The sequence below is a fragment of the Marmota monax genome, unplaced genomic scaffold (assembly GCF_021218885.2).
Source record: "Marmota monax isolate L192 unplaced genomic scaffold, Marmota_monax_Labrador192_F-V1.1 WCK01_AAM20220418_F8-fsc00019, whole genome shotgun sequence".
NCBI lineage: Eukaryota > Metazoa > Chordata > Mammalia > Rodentia > Sciuridae > Marmota > Marmota monax.
The window spans coordinates 18,234,638-18,256,296 of record NW_026695242.1 but is presented as its reverse complement, the minus strand read 5'-3'; the positions used below and the strand labels follow the sequence as shown (position 1 = coordinate 18,256,296).

At 36.3% G+C, this 21,659-nt stretch overlaps 1 protein-coding gene across 6 annotated transcripts in view; it reads right to left on the bottom strand.

The window, feature by feature from the left end:
- The window catches only part of Slc16a9 (solute carrier family 16 member 9), a 63,280-nt gene that overhangs the window by 2,890 nt on the left and 38,731 nt on the right, over positions 1-21,659 (bottom strand). For 5 of the 6 annotated variants that reach the window (XM_058578039.1, XM_058578041.1, XM_058578040.1 and 2 more), the window contains 3 exons: positions 14,735-14,878; positions 5,321-5,416; positions 65-982 (listed from right to left, as the gene is read on the bottom strand). In XM_058578039.1, the coding sequence (XP_058434022.1) occupies positions 65-982; positions 5,321-5,416; positions 14,735-14,878 (1,158 nt within the window). The remainder of the gene's footprint in view (positions 1-64; positions 983-5,320; positions 5,417-14,734; positions 14,879-21,659) is intronic. The other variant, XM_058578042.1, reaches the window with a different exon arrangement.

Below are 21,659 nucleotides of genomic sequence, written 5' to 3'. Positions count from 1 at the left end.
TTTATCTGGAGATGTCACAATGAAGAATAGTAAAAGTGAATTGACTTGAAGAGAAATATCTTACCAACAATTGGTGGTCCAAGGCTATTTCCAAGTCCAGCAAAAAACATCAGTATTCCATAGGCATGAGCTAGTTTTTCAATTCCCACAGTATTCGTGGTCACATATGGAAAGATGGACCAGTTACCAGTAAGGAACCCCAGGATCGCAGAAAGTATTGCTAATGTGACATAACTTTTGGCAAATGGAATTGCACACAAGGCCAGGCCCATGATTATTAAGGTAGCTACATAAAGATATAAGGTGTTAATCCACTTGAAGTCAGCCAGTATTCCTAAAAGGAGCTTGCCAACTGCCGTCATAATGCCTATAATGGAAATAAGAGGCATAAAAAACTCCTCTTCTTTCACATTCGAACTTCTTGCTACATCTTCCATAAGTAATGAAGGTGGAAACCCTCCAATGTCAAAAAGGAAGATAGCGATGAAAAGAGCTGAAAATACTTTGTTTTTAAAGAGAGACACGGTCTCGCCACAGTAGTTTTTATATAATTGCCACTTCCTCTTGGCAAGCTGTTTGCAAAAATATGTCTGTTCAGCAACTTTCTTCTTGTATGTCTCAGGCTCTTTTGTGTGAGTCATTGATGTGGAGTTTTTATGAAGTAGATTGTCCTGTTTCCAGTCACCATTGGCCAAAGTGCCCTTGCACTTTTCCTCGCTACTATAGCTCTTTTCAAGAATGTGAATGTTTTCTTCCAGGTTCTTTTCTTTCTCACTGTAAATGGAGTATGTCTCTGCCACATTTTCCAGAGCTGTTTTTTCAGGTAAAGGGCAATCAGAAGCCTGGAGGGGTCTCATCAGACTGCCACAGGCTAATATATTTAAAGCTAAAGCACCCACAATCAGCAAGCACCCATCTAGTCCATAGAACTCAATCAACATCCTCTGTAGGGCTGCATAAATAAAAAGGCCAACACTTGAACCTGAAAGGGAAATGGGGGTTATTTAGTCTTAGTTTCCTATAATTTGGGGCTCTCAGCACAAACATTAGTATTTATCACAATTCGATTTATATTTACTCTGATATTCATAGGTACCTCCATGTTAAAATCACAAGAATATTAAAGATAACAATTGCAACAACAGTAATACTGATATACAATGTTTATATAATTCTGCTAATAGTTTTTTCTTTTTAATCCTTTAAATAATCCTGTTGAGTAGTTCCTGTTATTATCTCTAAATTACAGATGAAGTAACTGAGGACTAGAAAGCTTGAGAAATTTGCCAGAGATCACAAAGCTATAAATAATGAGTAGGATTCATCCTCAATTGGTCTGATTCCAGGAGCCCATATTCTTAACAAATATCATTATGTAACTACTTTTTGCATTTATTATGTGCCAAACCCCATGAAACATGTATTTATCGCCACTGAAAAAGCAAATTTTCATATTTTATTTTTGAGACGAAAAATACAGCTTAGTTTTAGGTTAGTTTTAGGATATTTATAGTGGTTTGTTAGCTAAAATCCATTACTAAATCACTAGAATGACTGATTCATATTTTAACACATTACAAAATTTGGAGAAGAGTAAAGTAGAATTTGATACAGTATTTTAATTACAAAGTGTGGTGTTTTGTATATCATGTAGTAGGACATATATGCCTCCTTTTCAGCATTAATCATACTAAACACACCAGAATGCCAAGTTATATTGACTCAATTAATTTGTACTGTTCTCATCTGGTTCTAATTTTGGTTTTAGTTAAACATCAAGTATTTTAAAATTTAAGTATCATTGGAAAATGTCATATGAAAAAGCAGGAGAAATATAAACGGATCAGTTTTTTAAAAGTCTACACAATTTGACCATATATTTAAAATGGATATCTATCAAATTATATTATAACCCCAACAAGACACAAGTGGAAATATGCTCTGACACATAAATGATGACATGGACATGCTTGTTGTAAAAACCCATGTTATTTTTTAAAAAACTTGATTTTATAAATAACTGAATAGCTCAGTGTCATGGAGTTGTAAGAAATTTGTTTTCTTAGAGACCTCAGTTGTCCCTTTCTACTTTACTCCTTAATTCCCAAAGGAGGAAATAATTCTTTTCATGCAGACATTAATTGATGACTCAGGTTAATGTATTGGCAGCTGAAATAGTACCATTGGTGGGAGAGTAAGTGCCCTTGCATTTTTCCTCCTACTGTAGAACTTTACTGACTGTTGAGAGTAATAGAAGAAAAATTTAACTCTTTATCTTTGTAAAAGTGGAACATGACAAATTAAAATGATTGAATGTAGCAGGGCAACTACATGGACCATTGTTCTACATTAGCATCCATTAACTGTCAATTATGATTTTTCCCTACCACTAACTTTGTACAGATTCTAACAAAATGTGACACCATTATATACTTTAAAAAGTTCTTGGTGTTTGGAATGTTCTATGTATTGACCTTAATCAAGAAAAAAATAACTTTCTCATTGTTTGCCAACCAAGTTAATCTGCCAACATCTTGAAATATAAGAAAACATATCAAATAGATACTTATTAGATACCTATGATATGCTAATTATATGACAGATGAGGGAAAAAATCAAACTATACACCTCAGGCTACATCCCACAAGAACATGGCTATGGCTTTAAAAGATGCAGGAATTCTTTCAGGGTAAGGGACAGAAATCTAAGAATTTCCTTGTGCAATTTTATAAACTATAAGACTCTAATTTTAAATTTTCAAAAAGAACAACCTAATTGGAAAAATGGTCATGTAAAGAACTAAGCGAAATAAAACACTAATTTTGCTTTCATTCTTGTCTAGGTTTTACATTATTACAAAGAGGGAAAATATTAATTGGTGCTCAGAGAAACTGAAACAGCATGACTGAGAAACATGAGTTAATCAAACTCATGTGTTGATTAACTCATTGGCACCACGGGTCAGTAAACTTTTTCTGTAAAGGGCCAGAGAGTAAATATTTAAGGCATTATGGTCTCTATAAAACCTGTCCAAATACTCAGCTCTGCCAGTGAAGCATGAAAATAGCCAGACACAATCCATTAAGGAAGGAGCATAATTGAATTTCAATAAAACTTTATTTATGGACACTGAATTTCATATAATTGTCATGTGCCATGAAATAGTCTTCTTTTGATTTTTGAAAATGTCAAAACCATTCTTAGCTCCTGAGGCATATACAAAACAGTGCAACAGAATTGATATTTGGGCGTCCATTTACCAACCCCTGTCTACCACAGAGAAAGATGGTATACCCAAAATTTTGTTTTCTGCCTACATTTTTCTTCATTTCAACTAAATCAAAATATTTAAGATATTTTGATTTGCGGTTTCTTTTTAATTAAAAAAATTTCTACAGTGACTTTTCTTTTGCTTGCCTGAAGGTAGATTGCTTTCACTGAAGGAAGATTCATGCCTCTTCTTAATCTCACCTCACCTAGCTCTCCTGAGCTGAAATTGAAAATGCCTTCAAATCTGAATGTTCATAATTGTTCCATTTTGATTCAATGAGGCACAGCCCCTGTGTCCTGCCATCTAGACTGAGTGAAAAGCAAAAGTCACTTTCACAGCATACAATCTCCAACATCTTCAACACAAGTAAATTTGGTCATTAAGGGAAACCTCAGTCAATTTTAATGACTGGTACTTTTAGAACCCTCACCCTGTGTCTTACACATACACTCCTTTTTATCTTTAATAACTTAATATGATGGCTAGTAGCACTATCCCCATTTTTTAATTCAGAAAATGGAAAAACACAATAGTTAAGTATGTGATCCAACACCAGACAGCTAGTGAGTAACAATCAAGATTCAAAATCCGGCAGTCTGGCTCCAGGGTCTATTTTTTTGCCTCCACAAAAAAAAACAAACAAAACAAAAACATACCATTCAGGTGATATCTTTTGTCCTTTAAGTTTCCATGCCTACTCTCACCCTCTTGTGTACATGTGGGGATACTGACCAGTTCAGGTCACTGACAGGTTCTTTAAACTGCATTCCAACTGCTCTGATTTCCCCATCATCTGTGTTTTGGATTTCTTCTCCCATTTCTGCTTTAACCATGTCCTCAGACTCTGGACATGTCTCCTCCTGGACCATGGTTCACATTTCCCACCTGGCAATGCTTCCTTAAACTGCTGTGGGTAAGTGGGCACAATATCGCAGGCCTACAATCCCAGAGACCAGGGAGGCTAAGGTAGGAGGATAGCAAGTTTGAGGCCAGCCTGAGCAACTTAGAAGATCCTGCCTCAAAATAAAAAAACGAAAAAAGAAAAAGGACTAGAAATGTATCTTCATGGTAGAGCATACCTGGGTTCAATCCCCAGCATGGGGGGTGGGGAGATAGGACTACTGGGGGTAAATATTCAACTCAATTCAGTTGAACCACAAATCTTATTGCTCCTAGGTGGCAATACTAACAAAAAATAGTGTGGATCCTGTTGCCAGAATAAATACTGAAGTTCTTCAGCCTATCTTGAAGTCTGATCTCTAAGGAATACTGCCTATGAACAATTAGCTTATGTAAACTTACAGCTTTTGATGACAGCTATATCCTCTCAAGATGCTCATAAAATATTGGCCACAAAAAATTTGCTAAGTTCACTAAACAGTTTAAAGAATAATCTGAAAAGTAAAACACCACTGTGCTATTTCTGAGGTGTAGAGACGGCCAGCAGTCTCTGACAGTGGCTCTGGGAGTATTCATTTTCCTTCTCAAGAATAAGCATTCTATACAGCATTCTCTGCTTCTCTTAGCAAAGCCCTCCCAGCATGGGGCTCTCAATATACTGGGCCCATAAGCTTCCTTTTTATATATGATGTTGTACATACAATGCCCCAGAATTTTCATATATGCATCTTAGTGGGGTTTTTGTTTGCTTGTTTGGTTTCAGTACTATGGATTTAACCCAGGGGTGCTTTACCACTAAGCTATATCCTAAGCCCCTTTTCCTAAATTTTGAAACAGAGTCTCACTAAGTTGCTCAGGGCCTTGCTAAGTTGTTGAGGCTGGCCTCAAACTTGCCATTCTCCTTTTCTCATATTCCCAAGTTGCTGGAATTACAGGTGTGTGCCACAATACCCAGTGATTTTAGGGCTTCTTTGAAAGTTACTCCTCTATTTACAGTGGAAAATGAAATTTCCTTCTAGGAGTAGAGTAAACAACAGTTTTGCTACCTGATTGTTAGCTGGGTAGTGGTTGGTTGAACATATCTGTGCTTGGTAACTTTTGTTTAGAGGGATGACTAGTGGTAACATTGTACTTATTTTGAAAGTGTACCTGTTGAAATCAAGCCAAGTGCAAGGCCTCGTCGGCTGTCAAAATACTGGCACGTAATGGTCACTGTTGCAGTGTATAATAAGCCACATCCGAGACCTAAGCATAAGAATATATTACACATATTAAGACAGATTGAAATACTTCAATTAAAAAAAAAAGGAAAGGAGAGGATCGGAAAAAAGAAATAGGGAAGAAAGAAGAAAGAAATAACCAAGTATTTCCAACAGGGCATTGCTACTGCTGGATAAAACCTCAGAGTTCAGGTTCTTGGACCCCTCCATCTGTGTTACTTCTGATGCCCCAATGAAAAAATTGGGCAGTTTTCACCCTACACCTATCTTAAGGTCAGGGTCAAATTTTTAAAAATCTAATTTCTAAAGCATAAATCAATCATGCAAATGTCATTTAAGACATTATGAGGAGACAGAGAAAATGGTTCAAATATACACCAACTAGTAAAATTTAACCAAACTTGCCCATTGAGTATCTGTTTTTCTTTCAAGTCAATGCCTCTAACTCAGTGTTACTCCTCTAGGTACCCTAAACAGTTTCTAGATAACCCCTTTTCAAAAGCTATTTTGTTGGAACTTGGCTTATCACCAGGTCTGCAAAGCAAAGGTCTCAGGCAGTACTTCTGGGGTGCTCAATCATCTCATAACAGAACAATTAATATTTGTAAGTCTTCATCTTTTAGGGATGCACACTTTATAACTTAGAAGAAGCATTGGTGATGATGCATTTAATTTAGTCTAAAGCAAATTTGGGTGTAAAAAAGCAAATATGATAAAATACTAAAAATTGTTAAATTTAAGTAGTGGTTATTTAAGTATGATTATTTGCTATACTATTCTGTAATGTCCTGTAAATTTGAAATTTTTCATCATTAAAAAAATCTTACAACTAAATTTCCCTTCTTGAGTCTTAAGGGTGATATTTATCTCCAGATTATATTACATTGTCTGTTAGCATAATCTTTTTCTCTCTATGAAGTATCTGATAACCCCAGTTTATTTTTCACAGAATTCTCCTTTTTCTCTAATGCATTTACGTTTTGCCTGTCTTTTTCAACATTATGACTTTGAGGCTCACTCTAAGCCAAGCGGAAAACTGAATTTTAACCATGACCCATTAAGTGAATTAAGATCTTTTCCAGGTTGGGCAGTGGTGCATGGCTATAATCCCAGTGATGCAGGAATCTGAAGCAGGTGGATTAAAGCAAGACCCTGCTCAAAGTAATTAATAATAATAATAATAATAACAATAACAATTTTACAAAATAACTGGGGATATAGCTCAGTAGTAGAGTGCTCCTGGGTTCAATCCTCAGTACCATAATACTTTATTTTTGTATGTTTGAGGGGGAAAAAATCTCACTAATTTAAACATTAATTGGATTAATTTATACAGCTGTCATTACAACATATAAAACACTTCATGATGTAAAGTAATACTAGTTCTAAAAAGTCAATTTTGTGAAACCAGAAAGTGTCAACCTTAACTGAGACTCTTTTTGAATGCTTTTGGAGGAGAAATGGATTTAATTTTCTGTGATTTGATTGTCAGGGTTCTATTAAATATGTGGCATTGGAGACATGAAAAAAGACATTACAGATTTCTAAATGCCAATGCCCACAATGTTGAGACAACAACTTTTAAATTTTTAACCTTAGGTTACATAGAATTTTTGAAAAATAATTTCAAGTTCATGGATGTCAAATAAGATTATTTCACTTTTTGCATTTGTTTTTTTTAATTTATTCTTGAATTTTACTGATTTCCAGAAGTTGCAATGCACTCAAGGAGAAATCATCTCAACTGCATTATTAATGGAAACTATATTCCATTATTAATGGAAACTATTTTTAACAATGCATGAAAATCTCAAAAGATAACTGATTTAGAATTCTTAGCATTTTGTAATACTATGTACTCTGTATTTCCAGTTATTTTCTTTGTGCTTTTAATAGCATTTTCCTAATGTTTATGCTATTTTTTTTAACGGAGCAGAAATTTAAAATGCATTTTCTTCAAAGTTTTCAGAAATGCAGAAAGTAGCACATTACTCTCATACCTCTATTAGGAAGATCTTAAGCCAACAGTTATTAAAGAGAGGTTGTGAAGAACTACAGTCTCTGAGATGCACTCATGGAGTCCATGAAGCCAAAAATATTGTTACAAGAATGCCAAGATGTTGTTTACTTTTTTCACTGTGTTCATATTTATGCTGATGGTACAGAAAAAAGATGGCAAAAAATTGCAAAAGACTTAGCAGAAATCAAGGTATTTGTACCAAACTTAATATCTCATAGGCTTTACCACCACACACTCACAGTGAAATCAAACAAAATTGCTTTAAATGCTTCGTCTGTTTTATAAAAATTGCTCTAAAGACAAACACTTAAGCAATTGTTTCAGTAGCCAGCTAAAATAGCCACTGTTTTTTTTTTTTAATATAACCCTGTGTTTTTTATTTGTACAATGTCTAATAAATAAACTGTGACTACTCACTCTGTGTATTTGGCAGATATTTCCTTAAAAATGGACTAACAAGGGAAGCAAGCGACAGCAATTACCACCAGTGATAACAGCCAAATTTTCCAGTTAAAAAAAATAGAATTTTAGAAAACTTGTATCTTGCACCATGAATTTTATAGCTTTCCAACACATAAAGATTTTCTAATGAGCTTGTTGGTAATGTTAACGAAAGTGATTTTTGATGTAAAAATGAAATATCTTAATATTTTTAAGTTCTTGCATTACTTAGAAAACTAATGTTTTTCAAATAAATAATAAATAAATAGTAATAATTGTTATAAAGTCAAGTTTGAAAAAAATAATCAAGTTACAAAATAAATGGGGTTAATATAACAAAGTACAAAAATGTATACTGATGTGGTATCAGGTGTACATTGCAATTAATCTTTTAGGAAACTATCTCCTACAGAATTTTCATATAGTATCAAAGAATATGTCCACTTGACTGAAAAAGCTATTAAAGACACTTCCCTTTTCTACCTACATCTTTTTGTAAGATCAAATTTTCTTCATAAAACTCAAAGCATAAAACATGAGTTAAAAAACATATTGCAACAGAGTCAGTACTGGTATACATATGAGAATCCATGTCTTCTATGAAATTAGGTACTAAGAGATTTTCAAAAGTTTGAAAACAATACCACTCTTCTCAGGCTGGGGGTGTAGCCCAGTGAAAGAGCACCTGCCTAGCAAACCCAGGATCTGGATTTGACCCCTAGCACTACAAAACAAAATAAAACAAAACAGACAAACAAAAAAGCAACAATAACAAAAACATTCTTCTTACTAAATTCTCACTGAATTTTGTTTTGTTTTAGAAAACAGAGATATTTCATATAATAAATGTGTTATTTATGTTAACATGTACTGGGTTTGCTTTCTTTAAATGAATTACTAAGCAAATATTTTTTAAATTTCTTATCTTGTATGCAGTAAATTCTTATAGAATAAAGAAAAATATAATCCACATAATCAAAAGCTCCTTGAGGTCCTAAATAAGAAAGTAAGATGAAAACATCTGGTAACTACTGCTTTAAAGTGTTCCCTGGTCCTAATCAGTTTTGATCAGACTCAAAAAATTGATGAGCATCGAAATCCAGTAGAAGCATAATTTTAAAATAAAATATCCACACTGCTGACAATTCAAAGCATAAAACATGAGTTAAATACAATTGTTTCCCTTTGCTTAAATAATTAAAACTAAATCTAGTTAGATGTTCTAACATTTATTTTCCGCATTCTTTGTTTGATTTCACACATCTTTGGGTAAGACCACAATTCCAGAGGCCTCCTTTTCCCCATCTCCTCATATTTATAAAAGATGTCAGGAAAAAAAAAGAGTCACTTTTGTCCATGTATAACCAGAAACTAAATAAAGGTGGGAAGTTATAAAAGAGAGGATCTCATGCATGAATGCAAGAACTATTCACAAAAGATACTGCCAGATCTACAACTCTGCAAAAAGGCCATGAGAACCAGAAAGAAAGAGAGAAAGAAAGAGAGAAAGAGAGAAAGAAAGAAGGAAGGAAGGAAGGAAGGAAGGAAGGAAGGAAGGAGGAAAGAAAGAAAGAAGGAAGGAAGGGAAGAAGAGATGGAGGGAAGGAGAGAGAGCAGGGGAGGAAGGAAGGGAGAGAAAGAAAGGAAGGAAGGAGGAAAATCTTCTGCAAGGACATCTGCCCAACAACTGGACAGATGCCACCCTTGTTATTGATTCTTGTAGCCAAGGATCCTTGTTCCAAAAATCCTATATAATCCTCCTCATTTCACCTTTAAAAACTTCCCCTTCCTTCAACCTCCTTAAATATGTTCATCACTTTCTGCGGCATGAATATCCCCATTTCAATGATAGTATACTCTCAAATAAGCTTAATTGATCTTTAGAGAATCTCTCTCTGATTGTTATTTAGGTTAGCACATCCAGCTGTTTCTCGCACCCACTCTCTGCATTATCAACCACCATCATCTCTCCCTGCACTGCTATTGCCTCAGCTGACCTCCTCCAGCTTTTCTGATCTGACTATGGCCTCCTAATTAGTAGTTGTCTCAACCTCCAATGCTGTCCCCGCCAACCTAAGCTGCGTTCCAGCGGTACTCATTACATAGTGCTCCTGCAAAAAAGACTACATAAAATTTTTTCTCATCAGGCCTCTATTGTGCACCATGCTTTGATATATTTACAGTTCCCCATGTGACTTGAGAGAGAGAGAGAGAGAGAGAGAGAGACTGCTGTTATCCATTCTATCTCATGCTTCTAAGCATCTGGGCTCTGAAATGTCTTCCTCAAACTACCCTTCCAATGGATATTCAGCTGTCCTTTAAGACTCCTTTACATTTCCATACCCTCTTCCTGCACATACATAGTACACCAGTGCTGAATGCTGGTTTCATTTCACTATTGTACTTATTGTGTTACATTTATAATTCTATAGTTTTATGGCATTGTATAGATTTAACCTCAGATTGTATTAGAAAATTTTAGTTCCTTACTACAACTGCATATCCATGATGATCAAAAGACTATCTTTAATGATATAACCATTTAAAAGGAGGAGTGTAGGAGAGGCTTGTAAAATTCTACTTTTGCCACAATTAGAGTAAGAAAGTCAGATGAAAATGAGTTTTTCTCCTTCTATATCAGTGGATTATACAGATATCAAGAAAATTAAGGAAGATCAAACTCAACAATTTGACAAGGTCCTTAGCAACTCAGTGAGACTCTGTCTTAAAATTAAAAATATAAAGGACTGGGAATGTGGCTTAGTGATTAAGTGTTGAGAGCCATCCATGGGCTATGTGTGAACTACACTGGCATTGTAGCCTTTGAATAGGAACATCTGGTATTTGGTAACTTCCCATGGCAATCGAACAAGGTAAGATAGCCCAAATACATGTGAATTTCTATTCAGCTCTGCCTGGTCCCACACAGCACTGGAGATGGGGTAACCTGGTACAGCCACACAGCCTCTCAGAGATAGGTGTGACCTGCCAAGATGCCAATCAACCTGCTGACTGCAGGGCTTAGAGAAGCAAGACTCCACCCCTGAAACCTTATCCCTGCCTTTGATGTACTCCCTTAAATAAATCACGGGAGCCAAATTTTAATTGTCCAGCTCCAGCTCCTGTGTAGACTGGATCTCTCAGGCACTCTGCTTCAAAACTATAATTCTGACTCTGTTTCTTATTTTTTCACTAATTATTTCTGACTTATTTTCTCCAGTGGCTTATACCCTCCTGAGCAAGAAAAAGGACCCCCTGGTGAGGTAATGGTGACCTCCCCTTAGTTAAGTGCTTCTGGGTTTAATCCCTGGTACCAAAAAGAGAGGAAGGAAAGAAGGGAGGGAGGAAGGGAGTGAGGAAGGGAGAAGGAAAGATAGAAAATGAAGGAAGAATAAGGAAAAGAAATCGGATTTTTCCAAAAATCAAGAAGGGGATATTAAGAAAATCATAATCAAGCAGCCAAGAGACAATATATTCCACAGAAAAGAGAGTTCTGCAGAAACAAATTAGTTTGGAATTATGCTTTTCAGAAAAAAAAATTATTAGAAAGAGACTTCAGCAATTCACTAATGGTACATTTTCTACATTACCATCCCCTGTCCCATCTAATCTCCAATCTCACACCACACTGTCTTCTTCTGATTTAGTAAAGTTATTGAGAAAATAGGAGTCTAAATTACCAGGATTGACTGTAAGGCTTACAGTTATTTGAAAACTAGACACAATTTTATTTGAGCTGAAAAAGAAAAAAACCTAAACAGGATAACATATTTTTAAGATGATATTTTTTAAAAGATCAACTATTAAAGAGAATTATGCCAGTTAATATACTTTAGTAATTATTTTGGCCTTTTAGGTTGAAATTAGATATCCAATATAGGTTTGATTTCTTTTTTAATATTCTTTAATCGATTACACAAATACTTATGATTCAATACAGCCTCTTGGACAGCCAAAACTGCTGCCATAGTCTTGAAGTCAGAAAGGAACTTAAGAATAAAGGAACAGCTGGGTGCAGTGGCACATGCCTGCAATCCCAGTGAACTTGGAGGTTTAGACAGGAGCATTGCAAGTTCAAGATCAGTCTCGGCAACTTAAGGAGACCCTATCTTGCAATAAAAAATAAAAAGAGCTGGGGATATATCTCACTGGTTCAATCCACACTACCCCAAAACAAACAAGAAAATAGAAGAAACAGAAGTCATGAAACATGTTTACAGACTGACAGCTAGGAATTGGCTAAGGCAGCCCATGGTCTGACCCCAGAGCCTGCCTGTTAGCATTAGCTCTTTGCCTGTGCTATACCCTCTGTCTTATGAAGCCATCTAGCTCATTACACACACATGAGAGTTCTTAGAGTATGATTCTTCGCAAAACTTGGGTTCAGTAAATGCTACGTTTAGACTGAACTTTTCTTGTTTTTTTCCCCCCTAAGGAGCTCATGATACAGAAAGGAGATGAGAAATTTGACTGTATAGTAATTTCCTGCCATTTATTTTTCAACTGGATACATTACTTCAAATGGTGACAGAATGGAAGTGGTATTGTACATCATTATCCCATTTCTCTGTCCCACAAATATTCTATGAGCCCTGTATCATGAACATATAAAAAAGTAAAACCACAAAGAAGCCAATCATGGGAGTAAGTATTAATAATACACTAGCAAGAAATAGCTTGCAGGACCCTAACAATTACCACAGTGAATGATTTATTTTTTCATTCATTGAAATCCAACTCAATTCTTTTACTTTTTTATTGTTATTAACGTTGCTTGACTTCCTTTAGCCCTCACAAGACCCATATGAGGTAGGATTCATAGCCAGTCTTCACAGATGAAGGGAAGGTCATTCATGAATATTAAAAGGCTTTTTCAAGGTCATAGAACCTACATCTCTTGTCCTGAAGTCCACTGTTTGCTTCATAAAGTGATCGCTTCCTCCTAATCTCTGGGATTCACCACCTATCAAACATGGGCCTGTTATCTGAATCAGAACCCTTAACTTAAGAAGAGGCCAGGATTTGGAAGGAAGGATATTACAGTAGGCACTATGACACGTATGTAAGTAATGACAATCTGAATTCTCCCCTGAAGATAGCTATCGCATCTTATTTATTTATATACTGGGGAAAGTGAAAATTCTTTTGTGCATTGATGGATACAGAATGAATGGGTTGACATTGCTAACTAAGGACCTGAGGAGTTTACAAGGCCTCCTCTTGGAGTGGGCTCCTTTGAGTGCCAGGTAATATATGGGATCTGACTCAGGTCTTATTAATAATAGGTCCACCGGGCCAAGGGGCCCATCCAACTTTCATTTCTCTAGACCCTGATATTTAGTTTAAACACAAAAACATGATAGTTGGTATAATGCCTGTATTGTTCCTTGGTTCTTTGGCCAAATAAAAGAGGTGGTGGTGGTGCTGGGCTGTAGCTCAGTGGTAGAGGGCTTGCCTAGCATGCATAAGGTCTTGGGTTTGATACCCCAGCACCACACCCACACACACAAAGTGTAAATGATATTAGCTGCTATAATTTCCAGTACTCATTATTGGGGAAATATTTCCAAGTAAAAAAGAATATTGGTAGTAAACAAAATTAGGTTCTTTCAGATACTTAGATGAAACTTTTGGAAGTTATAGGTCATCTTTTTCAAATTTCAACAGCTATTAGGAATAGAGTCCAGTGATTTTGTTTTTTTATTTTTTTCATTTTTTAGTACTGGGGATTAAACCCAGGACCTTGCACATGCTAGGCAAGTACTCTACCACTACACCATGCCCTAGCTCTTCTTATTTTATTTTGATGCAAGGTCTTGCAAAGTTGCCCAAGATCTCCTGCCTTAGCTGGGATTACCGGCATGTACCACCTCACAGAGTCTGGTGATTCTTAACATTGAATGCAATTAGTGGAACACATTGGCAAGTGTAGCCACCCACCTCCATTGTCAGCATCCTTAGGTCATGAGCTCTCTACTCTTGGCTCTTCTGTAACCAAGATCATTCATCAGTAATTATCCCTACCACAGTTTTCTTCACTCTCATGCTTTATTTATGTTTTTTGTTTGTTTGTTTGTTTTTTATTGGAAGGGGGTGTACTAGGGATTGAATTCAGGGCAATTTAACCACTAAGCTACATCCCTACTCCTTCTTAATTTTTGTTTCAAGATAGGGTCTAAGTTGCTCAGGCTGGCCTGGAACTTCTGATCCACCTGCCTCAGCCTTCAGAGTCACTGGAATTACAAACACCCTCCACTGCACCTGGTTCATGCCTTATCTTTAAAAATAATGTGTTATAAAATCTACCTTATACTTCCACGGTAACTTTTGATTTAGACCCTGGCAATAGGTATTGTGTAACACAAACGGTTCGACAGAGCCCTGCTTGACTGCCTAATATGAAAGGGATCACTTCTAGGTCTGAGAAGCAACAGATGCCATGACATCTAAGTTGTATGTTTCTCCTCTCTTGCTTTTCCTTTTTTGTGCTTACAGCAAGACAAGTGCTAGCATGAAAACGTGCTTGTGCCTTACAAGCAGACATAAAGTGGATTGTTCAAATGCTCATCCTCTCACACATTTGTGTGTGTGTGTGTGTGTGTGTGTGTGCGTATGTGTGGTCAAGGATCAAACCCAGGACTTCGTGTGTGCTAGGCAATAGCTCTACCACTGAGTTACAACCCCAGTCAGCCTTCCCTTTCACACACTTTGATTCACTGAGAAGATACATTGTTAAAGCAACAATTTTTGGAGAATTTTCACTGAGTGTAGATTATTACTGAACATTTTCACTCCTTATCTTGATTGAATAATAATCTTGACTCTGGTGAAATGATGTGTGATTTGTGAAGTTAGAAAAGTCATAGTGACCAAGCTCCTTACCTACAACAATGCCATAGGAAAAAAGCAGAAAGTAGATATTGGGAGCAAAACTGCTCAACATCAGGCCTCCAGCCACCATGAAGCCACTGAAGATTGTGACAGATCTTGCTCCAAAAGATGAGACACAGAGACTGCAGACAGGACCTTTAAAAAAAAAAAAAAGAAAGAAAGAAATCATCACTTACTTAACATTAATCCCTTTCCCACAATTATATGATCCAACCAGCATAAGTTCAAGATGACCTTTTTTTCTATCATAAAACACACAACAACAAAAATAACCCCCATGACAGGTGTGGTGGTGCATGCCTGTAATCTCAGCTACTCGTGAAGCCGAGGCAAGAAGATCCCAAGTTTGAGGCCAGGCTCTGCAACTTAGTAAGACTCTGTCCCTAAACTTAAAAAAAAAAAAGAAAAGAAAAGAAAAGAAAGAAAGAAAGAAAGAAAGAAAGGAGGGAGGGAGGGAGGGAGGGAGGGAAGGAAGGAAGGAAGGAAGGAAGGAAGGAAGGAAGGAAAATTAAAAGCAGGGTGGGTATGTTGAGCAGAGATAGAATACTCCTGGAAAGAAAGGAAAGGAAAGCAGGAGAGGAAGGGAGAATGGGTTGCTTTGGAGTCACTTAATTCAAATTCCAGCATAACTACCTGCTAGTCATTTGATCTTGGACAACTTATTTTATCTCATTTGATTTAGTTTCCTCATCTGAGAACTAAAATAATGAAAGTGCCCTCCTTATAGTGTTACTCTGCACTGTTGGCAAAACCGATCACTACCTGGATTTATTGTTCTATGTATGAGAAGGTAAGTGCTCATGTAATGGAATTTAAATAATAGTGAAATTCCACTAACACTGTACCAGAATTACAGAGCTATGAAAGGATATTAGGGTCTCATTTTAAGTGAAGGAAAAATGAAGTTCTGGTAAGTTGTCCAAGTCCATAGTAGAAAAAACATTTGAAGCACAGAGAAGTATACCTTAACTGAGTTAACAACACTGCAAGGTACAGATTATAATTTCAATTTTCAAAAAACACATCTACCCACATGGCTAAAGGCAGTCAATATTGTTAATAAATATGTAGAGCAAGCAGGATCCTCATAATCTACTAAAGATGAACATGACACAATGTGAAACCCAGAAGTTCTAATTCTATGAATATACCCAAAAGAAATACTATTATACCCAAAGTCATCTACTAAAATGTTCATAGCAGAGCTATTAATAAAATCAGGTAACTGACTTTAAAATCAGCTCAAATCAGGTAACTCAGACATTCATCAGCAATAGAGTATATGAGTTAATTCCAATTTATATTTATAATGGACTACTTATGGTAATAAAAATGATCTACAACTACACAAATGATAAGAATATAATTTCTCAAACATCTTGAAAGACACACAATGCAAAGGCATGAACCATGTAATTACAACCATAAAAGTATAAAAACAGGCAAAATGATCATTAGATCAGACATGGTGGTGCACACCTATAATCCCAGCAACTGTGGAGGCTGAGGCAGGAGGATCACAAGTTTGAGGCCAACCTCAGCAACATTTGAGAGCCTAAAGCAACTTAGTGAGACCCTGTCTCAACCCTATGTTCATATATGAATATACTACCCATGTAACTCCACATCATATACAACCACAAGAATGGAAAGATATTCTCCATGTATGTATAATATGTCAAAATACACTCTACTATCATGTATATCTAAAAAGAATTTTTTAAAAGATCACTGAGATGTGGCTCAGTTCCACCCCCTGGGTTCCACCCCCAACACTAGAATAACAAACAAACAGACAAAAATAAAATAAAAAGAACTGGGATGAAACTCAGTGGTAAAGTGACCCTGGGTTCAATCATCAGTACTGGAAAAAAAAAATCTATGGTAAAAGTCAAGGATAGTGTTTTCCTTGTAGTGGGGAAGAGTACTAACCAGAAGAATACACAGTTGAACTGTGTTCCAGGTACAGCTCATGTTCTGGGTTTGCATGAGAATGATTACATGGCTATGTTATTTATGAAAATTGATTAAGCTTTACTCATATGCTATGTGCACACTTCTGTATGTACTGTTGGCTTTTTTTTTCTCAGTATTGAAGACTGAACCCAGGAGTACTTTACCACTGAGCTATTATATCTCCAGCCCTTTTAATTTCTTTTTTATTCTTTTAAATTTTTGAGACAGGGTCTCACTAAGTTGCTGAGGGCCTCACTAAATTTCTTAGGTCCTCAATAAGTTGCTAAATTATTGAATTTGCCATCCTCCTGCCTCAGGCTCCCAAGCCACTGGGATCATAGATGTGTGCCACTGCACCCAGCCTTTTCCTTCTTTTTTAAGTAACCCTAGACTGAGAAATAATGGAAGCCTTCCCAATTCACACTATTAGTTAGTGGCAGAGCCAGGATCCCATGTCCCAAAGCCCAACATTCTTCCCAATATCATGATTTACACACATTTAAAACTGAATTGTGACCATTGAGATTAAAACCACATAACTTCCAACCTAAGGATCACCCACATTCCTCTCTGGCCATGAACTGGCTTCTGCCATTTTTAGGCCCTCTTCTGTGAGCAAATGCAGAATAGCAGACATATTTATATGACAAACAGAGAGGAATATTCTGGGGCTTGGGGGGTACCAGGGATTGAACTCAGGGGCACTCAACCACTGAGCCACATCCCTAGCCCTATTTTGTATTTTATTAGAGACAGGGTCTCACTGAGTTGCTTAGCACCTCACTAAATTGCTGAGGCTGGCTTTGAACTCACGATCCTCCTGCCTCCACCTCCCCAGCTGTTAGGATTACAGGCATGCACCACCACATCTGGCTGAGGAATATTCCGCACCAGTGTTTAAAATTGAAAATCCACTTGAAAGATGAAACTTAACATCCAAGAGTTGAGCTGTTTGTATACCCAATGAGAAATACTTAGATGTTTCAAAAATAGATATGGTTTTAAGAATCAAATTTCATAAATGGATGTCTGACAACATAAAGGCATGACCCTTCTCTGTTGTTTACCAAACTGCATTGACACTGAGAGTCACTGTTTATAAATTTAACAGCCACAATGGAAATGAAGCACAGAGAGATTATTACTGACACGCTCGAAAGATTTCAAGTTGAATCTTCAAAATAAGACTTTAACGTTTATTAATGCCACAAAAACCACACAGTTGGGGTGTCTGGAGTTAGTGATAAAAGTTAATCATTTTATAAAATATATGACATCTTGGGACATGGTGGCACATGTGGTGACTTAGAAAACTGAGGCAGAAGGATCATGAATTACAGGTTTTTAGTGATACCCTGTCCCCCCCCCAAAAAAAAAAATTAAAATGGCTGAGAACAGAGCTCAGTAGTAGAGTACTCCTAGGTTCAATTTCTAGTACCAAAAAAAGTAAAGTAAAAATATAATATCATAATCAATTATGTGATAAAATATTAAATCATGATTCTTTCCAGAAAACTTTGAGCTCTAAGAAGAAATGAGCAAAACTTCTTTGACAGAGGAAAACAATAAATGAAAAGCTTTTTTAAAAAAAATTATTTTCACATTGCCATCTGCTGCTTACTTAGAGAAAAAAAAATGTTGATGTCAGAGATTAAAGACAAAAAAATTGTAAGGCTGGGGGTGTAGCTCGTGATAGAGTACTTACCTAGTACACATAGGTCCTGGATTCAATCCCCAGTACCACCAAAAGTTAGGGAAAAAAAGAGAAAAGAAGACAAAAGAGGCATTGAAATAGCTCAAACACCTCATTTTTAAATGATGAAACTAGAGCTCAGAAAGATAAGTAATTTGCATAAGACCCATACATAGTCAGTCAAGGCCCCAGCTAGGGCCAGAGTCAGACCAGCATTCTTCTCACTGAGACGTATTTCAATCAGGATCTTAATTTTTTTCCCTAAAAATCAAAATATGTGTGAAAAAAATCACGTTTGTTAATATCTGAACAGAGTAAGTACTTTTTATAAATTTATATCCAATTAATACAAAATATTTATGATCACTTGGTATTTAAAAATTTAGAGCAAATTGTTAGAATCCTCATCCTAAGAACGCGGGTATTTATAGATTCTCTCTGCAAAGATTCAAAGAATAATAGCTTCATATCTCAACAAAAACAATTAGATCAAAGTACCACTAGTAACTATCAAGTCACATCTGTAAAACTGTATTTAGTTGTTTTAGTTGTTGTCATAACACACAAGTTCTCCAAGATAGTAACCATGCATTTCTCCTCAACACTGGATAAGTTTCAAGAGATGAGTAAAATCAAAGGACTATTCTGAAGGGAGATTTCTTATGAGGCTTCAAGTCTTTCACATTGCACAAGGGACCTTTTGAATAGAAGTTAGTTAACCCATAATATGAATCAGTAACCTGAAAATTTTAGGAAAAAAAAAGCAGTTTCCTTATTTTGTCATTGACATTTTAAAATGCAACAAACAACCAGGAGGTACAGTGGCACACACTTGTAATCCCAGCTGAGGCAGGAGAATCACAAGTTTGAGGACAGCCTCAGCAATTTAGTGAGAACCTAAGCAACTTACTGAGACCCCCTTCAAAATTAAAAAAAAAAAAAAGGACAGGGGGAGGGGGGCACTGGGGATGTTGCTCTGTGGTTAAGTGCCTTGGGATAAATTCCTGGTATCAAAAAATAATTAATTAATTAACTAATTCGATGACCATCCATTATCACCACCACTTTCCTGGAAAAGGAGAAATCTTTTAATAAGGAAACATAAGAAGGATGTCATATCAGAATGAAATGCAAGACAATAGAAAAATAAAATCTTACACATATACACACACATCCTATGACTGCCTTTACATTCTTTGCCTTTTCTCTTTTTTCCAGAAATTTTTTCTGGAATTTAAGGTGTGTGTCAATGTAAGAGCCATTATTAGTAGTGTTGGAATTGGTCTTTCTTTGGAAGCCACTACTACTATTATTACCTGGGTTTTGGAGATCCCTCTTGTCTGGTTGGCTGAACTGTTAGCTGACAGAGCTGGCAGCACAGAGGACTGATCTAAGGAAGGCAGATGGAAGCATGGGGCAATGGGAGGTAAATGGCTCCATCCTTTCTAGGCCATGTGACGCAGTATCTTGTAAAATATATTCTACCCTCCTTCATGGTACCTGGGCACCATTATTTTTGGTACAATGCTGGCACATGCCCTCAAAAAGGTAAAAATGTGTGCATTGGGGAGAACAAATAACCCAATCAAAGTGAGGAGCAAAGAAATAAAAGAGAGATGAGATTTTGAGTATTGTGACTTCTTAAATATAAAACAAAACAAAATACAGAAAATACTTCTTTACTAGTCAGATGCATTGATATAATTTTCAACCAATGAGGGAAAGGAAAAAGAAAAGTCTAATTGAAGAAGTATTTTGTTATGATCACAGGTGAATTAGGAAAATGAAAAGGATGAATCACTTCTAAACAAGTAAGAAAGTAAGAGAGAGCTTTGCTTCCTTTAACCCTTCAGAGAATTGGGGAAGAATCAACAGAATTTGATTTTTGCTATCAAAGTCTGTGTGGAGGTGAAATACTTGCCTAGCAAGTTCAAAGCTCTCTGGTTCAATACCCAGCACAGCAAAAAAAGAAAGGAAAAGAAAGTTAGTGGGAAGGAAGAATTACTTGACTTTTTAAAACAGGTAATAGCATCATATTTAGGTCTATGAGTAAATCAAAGAGAAAATGAATAACAGACCATTGTCATTCCTTCATTATTTACCAAGCATCTACTAGAGCAGTGCTGTATAACAGAAATACATAGAGTCACACACGTGAGCCACATTTGGAATTTTAAACTTTCTAACAGCAATATTTAAAAATAAAAAGAGTTAAAATTATTTTGAAGAATACATTGTATCTAACCTAATATACCCAAAATATCATTTGAATATCATTAATTAGGCAGGTAGAAGGATCTCAAGTTCAAAGACAGCCTGGGCAACTTAGTGAGACCCTGTCTTAAAATAAAAATAAAAACAGAATCATTAATGAGATATGTAACCCCTTCCCCCAGTACTGGGGACTGAAAGCAGTACTGCTCTACCACCGACTACATCAAAGTCATTTTTATTTTTTGCTTTGAGACAGGGTATCTCCAAGATGCCAAGGCTGGCTTTGATTTTTCAAACTCCTGCCTCAGACTCCAGAGTGGCTATGGTATTATAGGCATGTGCCACCACACCCAGTTTATACTAAGTGTTTGAAAGTCCTTGTGTATTTTTATGCCTACAGCCATCATATAAACCAAATTTCAAATGCCCAGCAGCCCAACCACATGTGTCCACTGTATTAGAACACTAGCATCTCATACCATGTTAGAAGACAACACAGAAAAAACACACATAATCCAGGACCTAGACTAGAAAGCAAAGCACACACACATCAAGAGTTAAACCAAAGCCCAAGGCCACATGCAGAAAGCACCAAGACAAAGGTTCAAACCATGCATTTTGAGATTTCATAAGAGAGAGATAGTCCTGGGCCTCGTAACTGAGACGTACGTAAACTGGGCCATGAAATATGGTTATATCAACAAAAGGATGGGGCTGGGGTTGTGGCTCAGCAGTAGAGCGCTCACCTAGCATGTGCGGGGCCCTGGGTTCGATCTGCAGCACCACATAAAAATAAATAAAGATATTATGTCAAATTAAAAAATAAATATTAAAAAAAGAATTTTAAAAAGGATGAAAACACATTCTATATGAAAGGAACAGAAACAAAATGCAATTTTCCAGTTTGTGATTAATATAAGGTAGCTTTGAGAAAGAAATTATTTCCTTTGGGAAATAAACTCAACCTCCTTACACTTTGCCCCTACCCCAAAAGTCTCAGAGAGACTCCAGAATACAAGGATGGCCAGGTCTGCTCTTTTGAAGCTATTAACT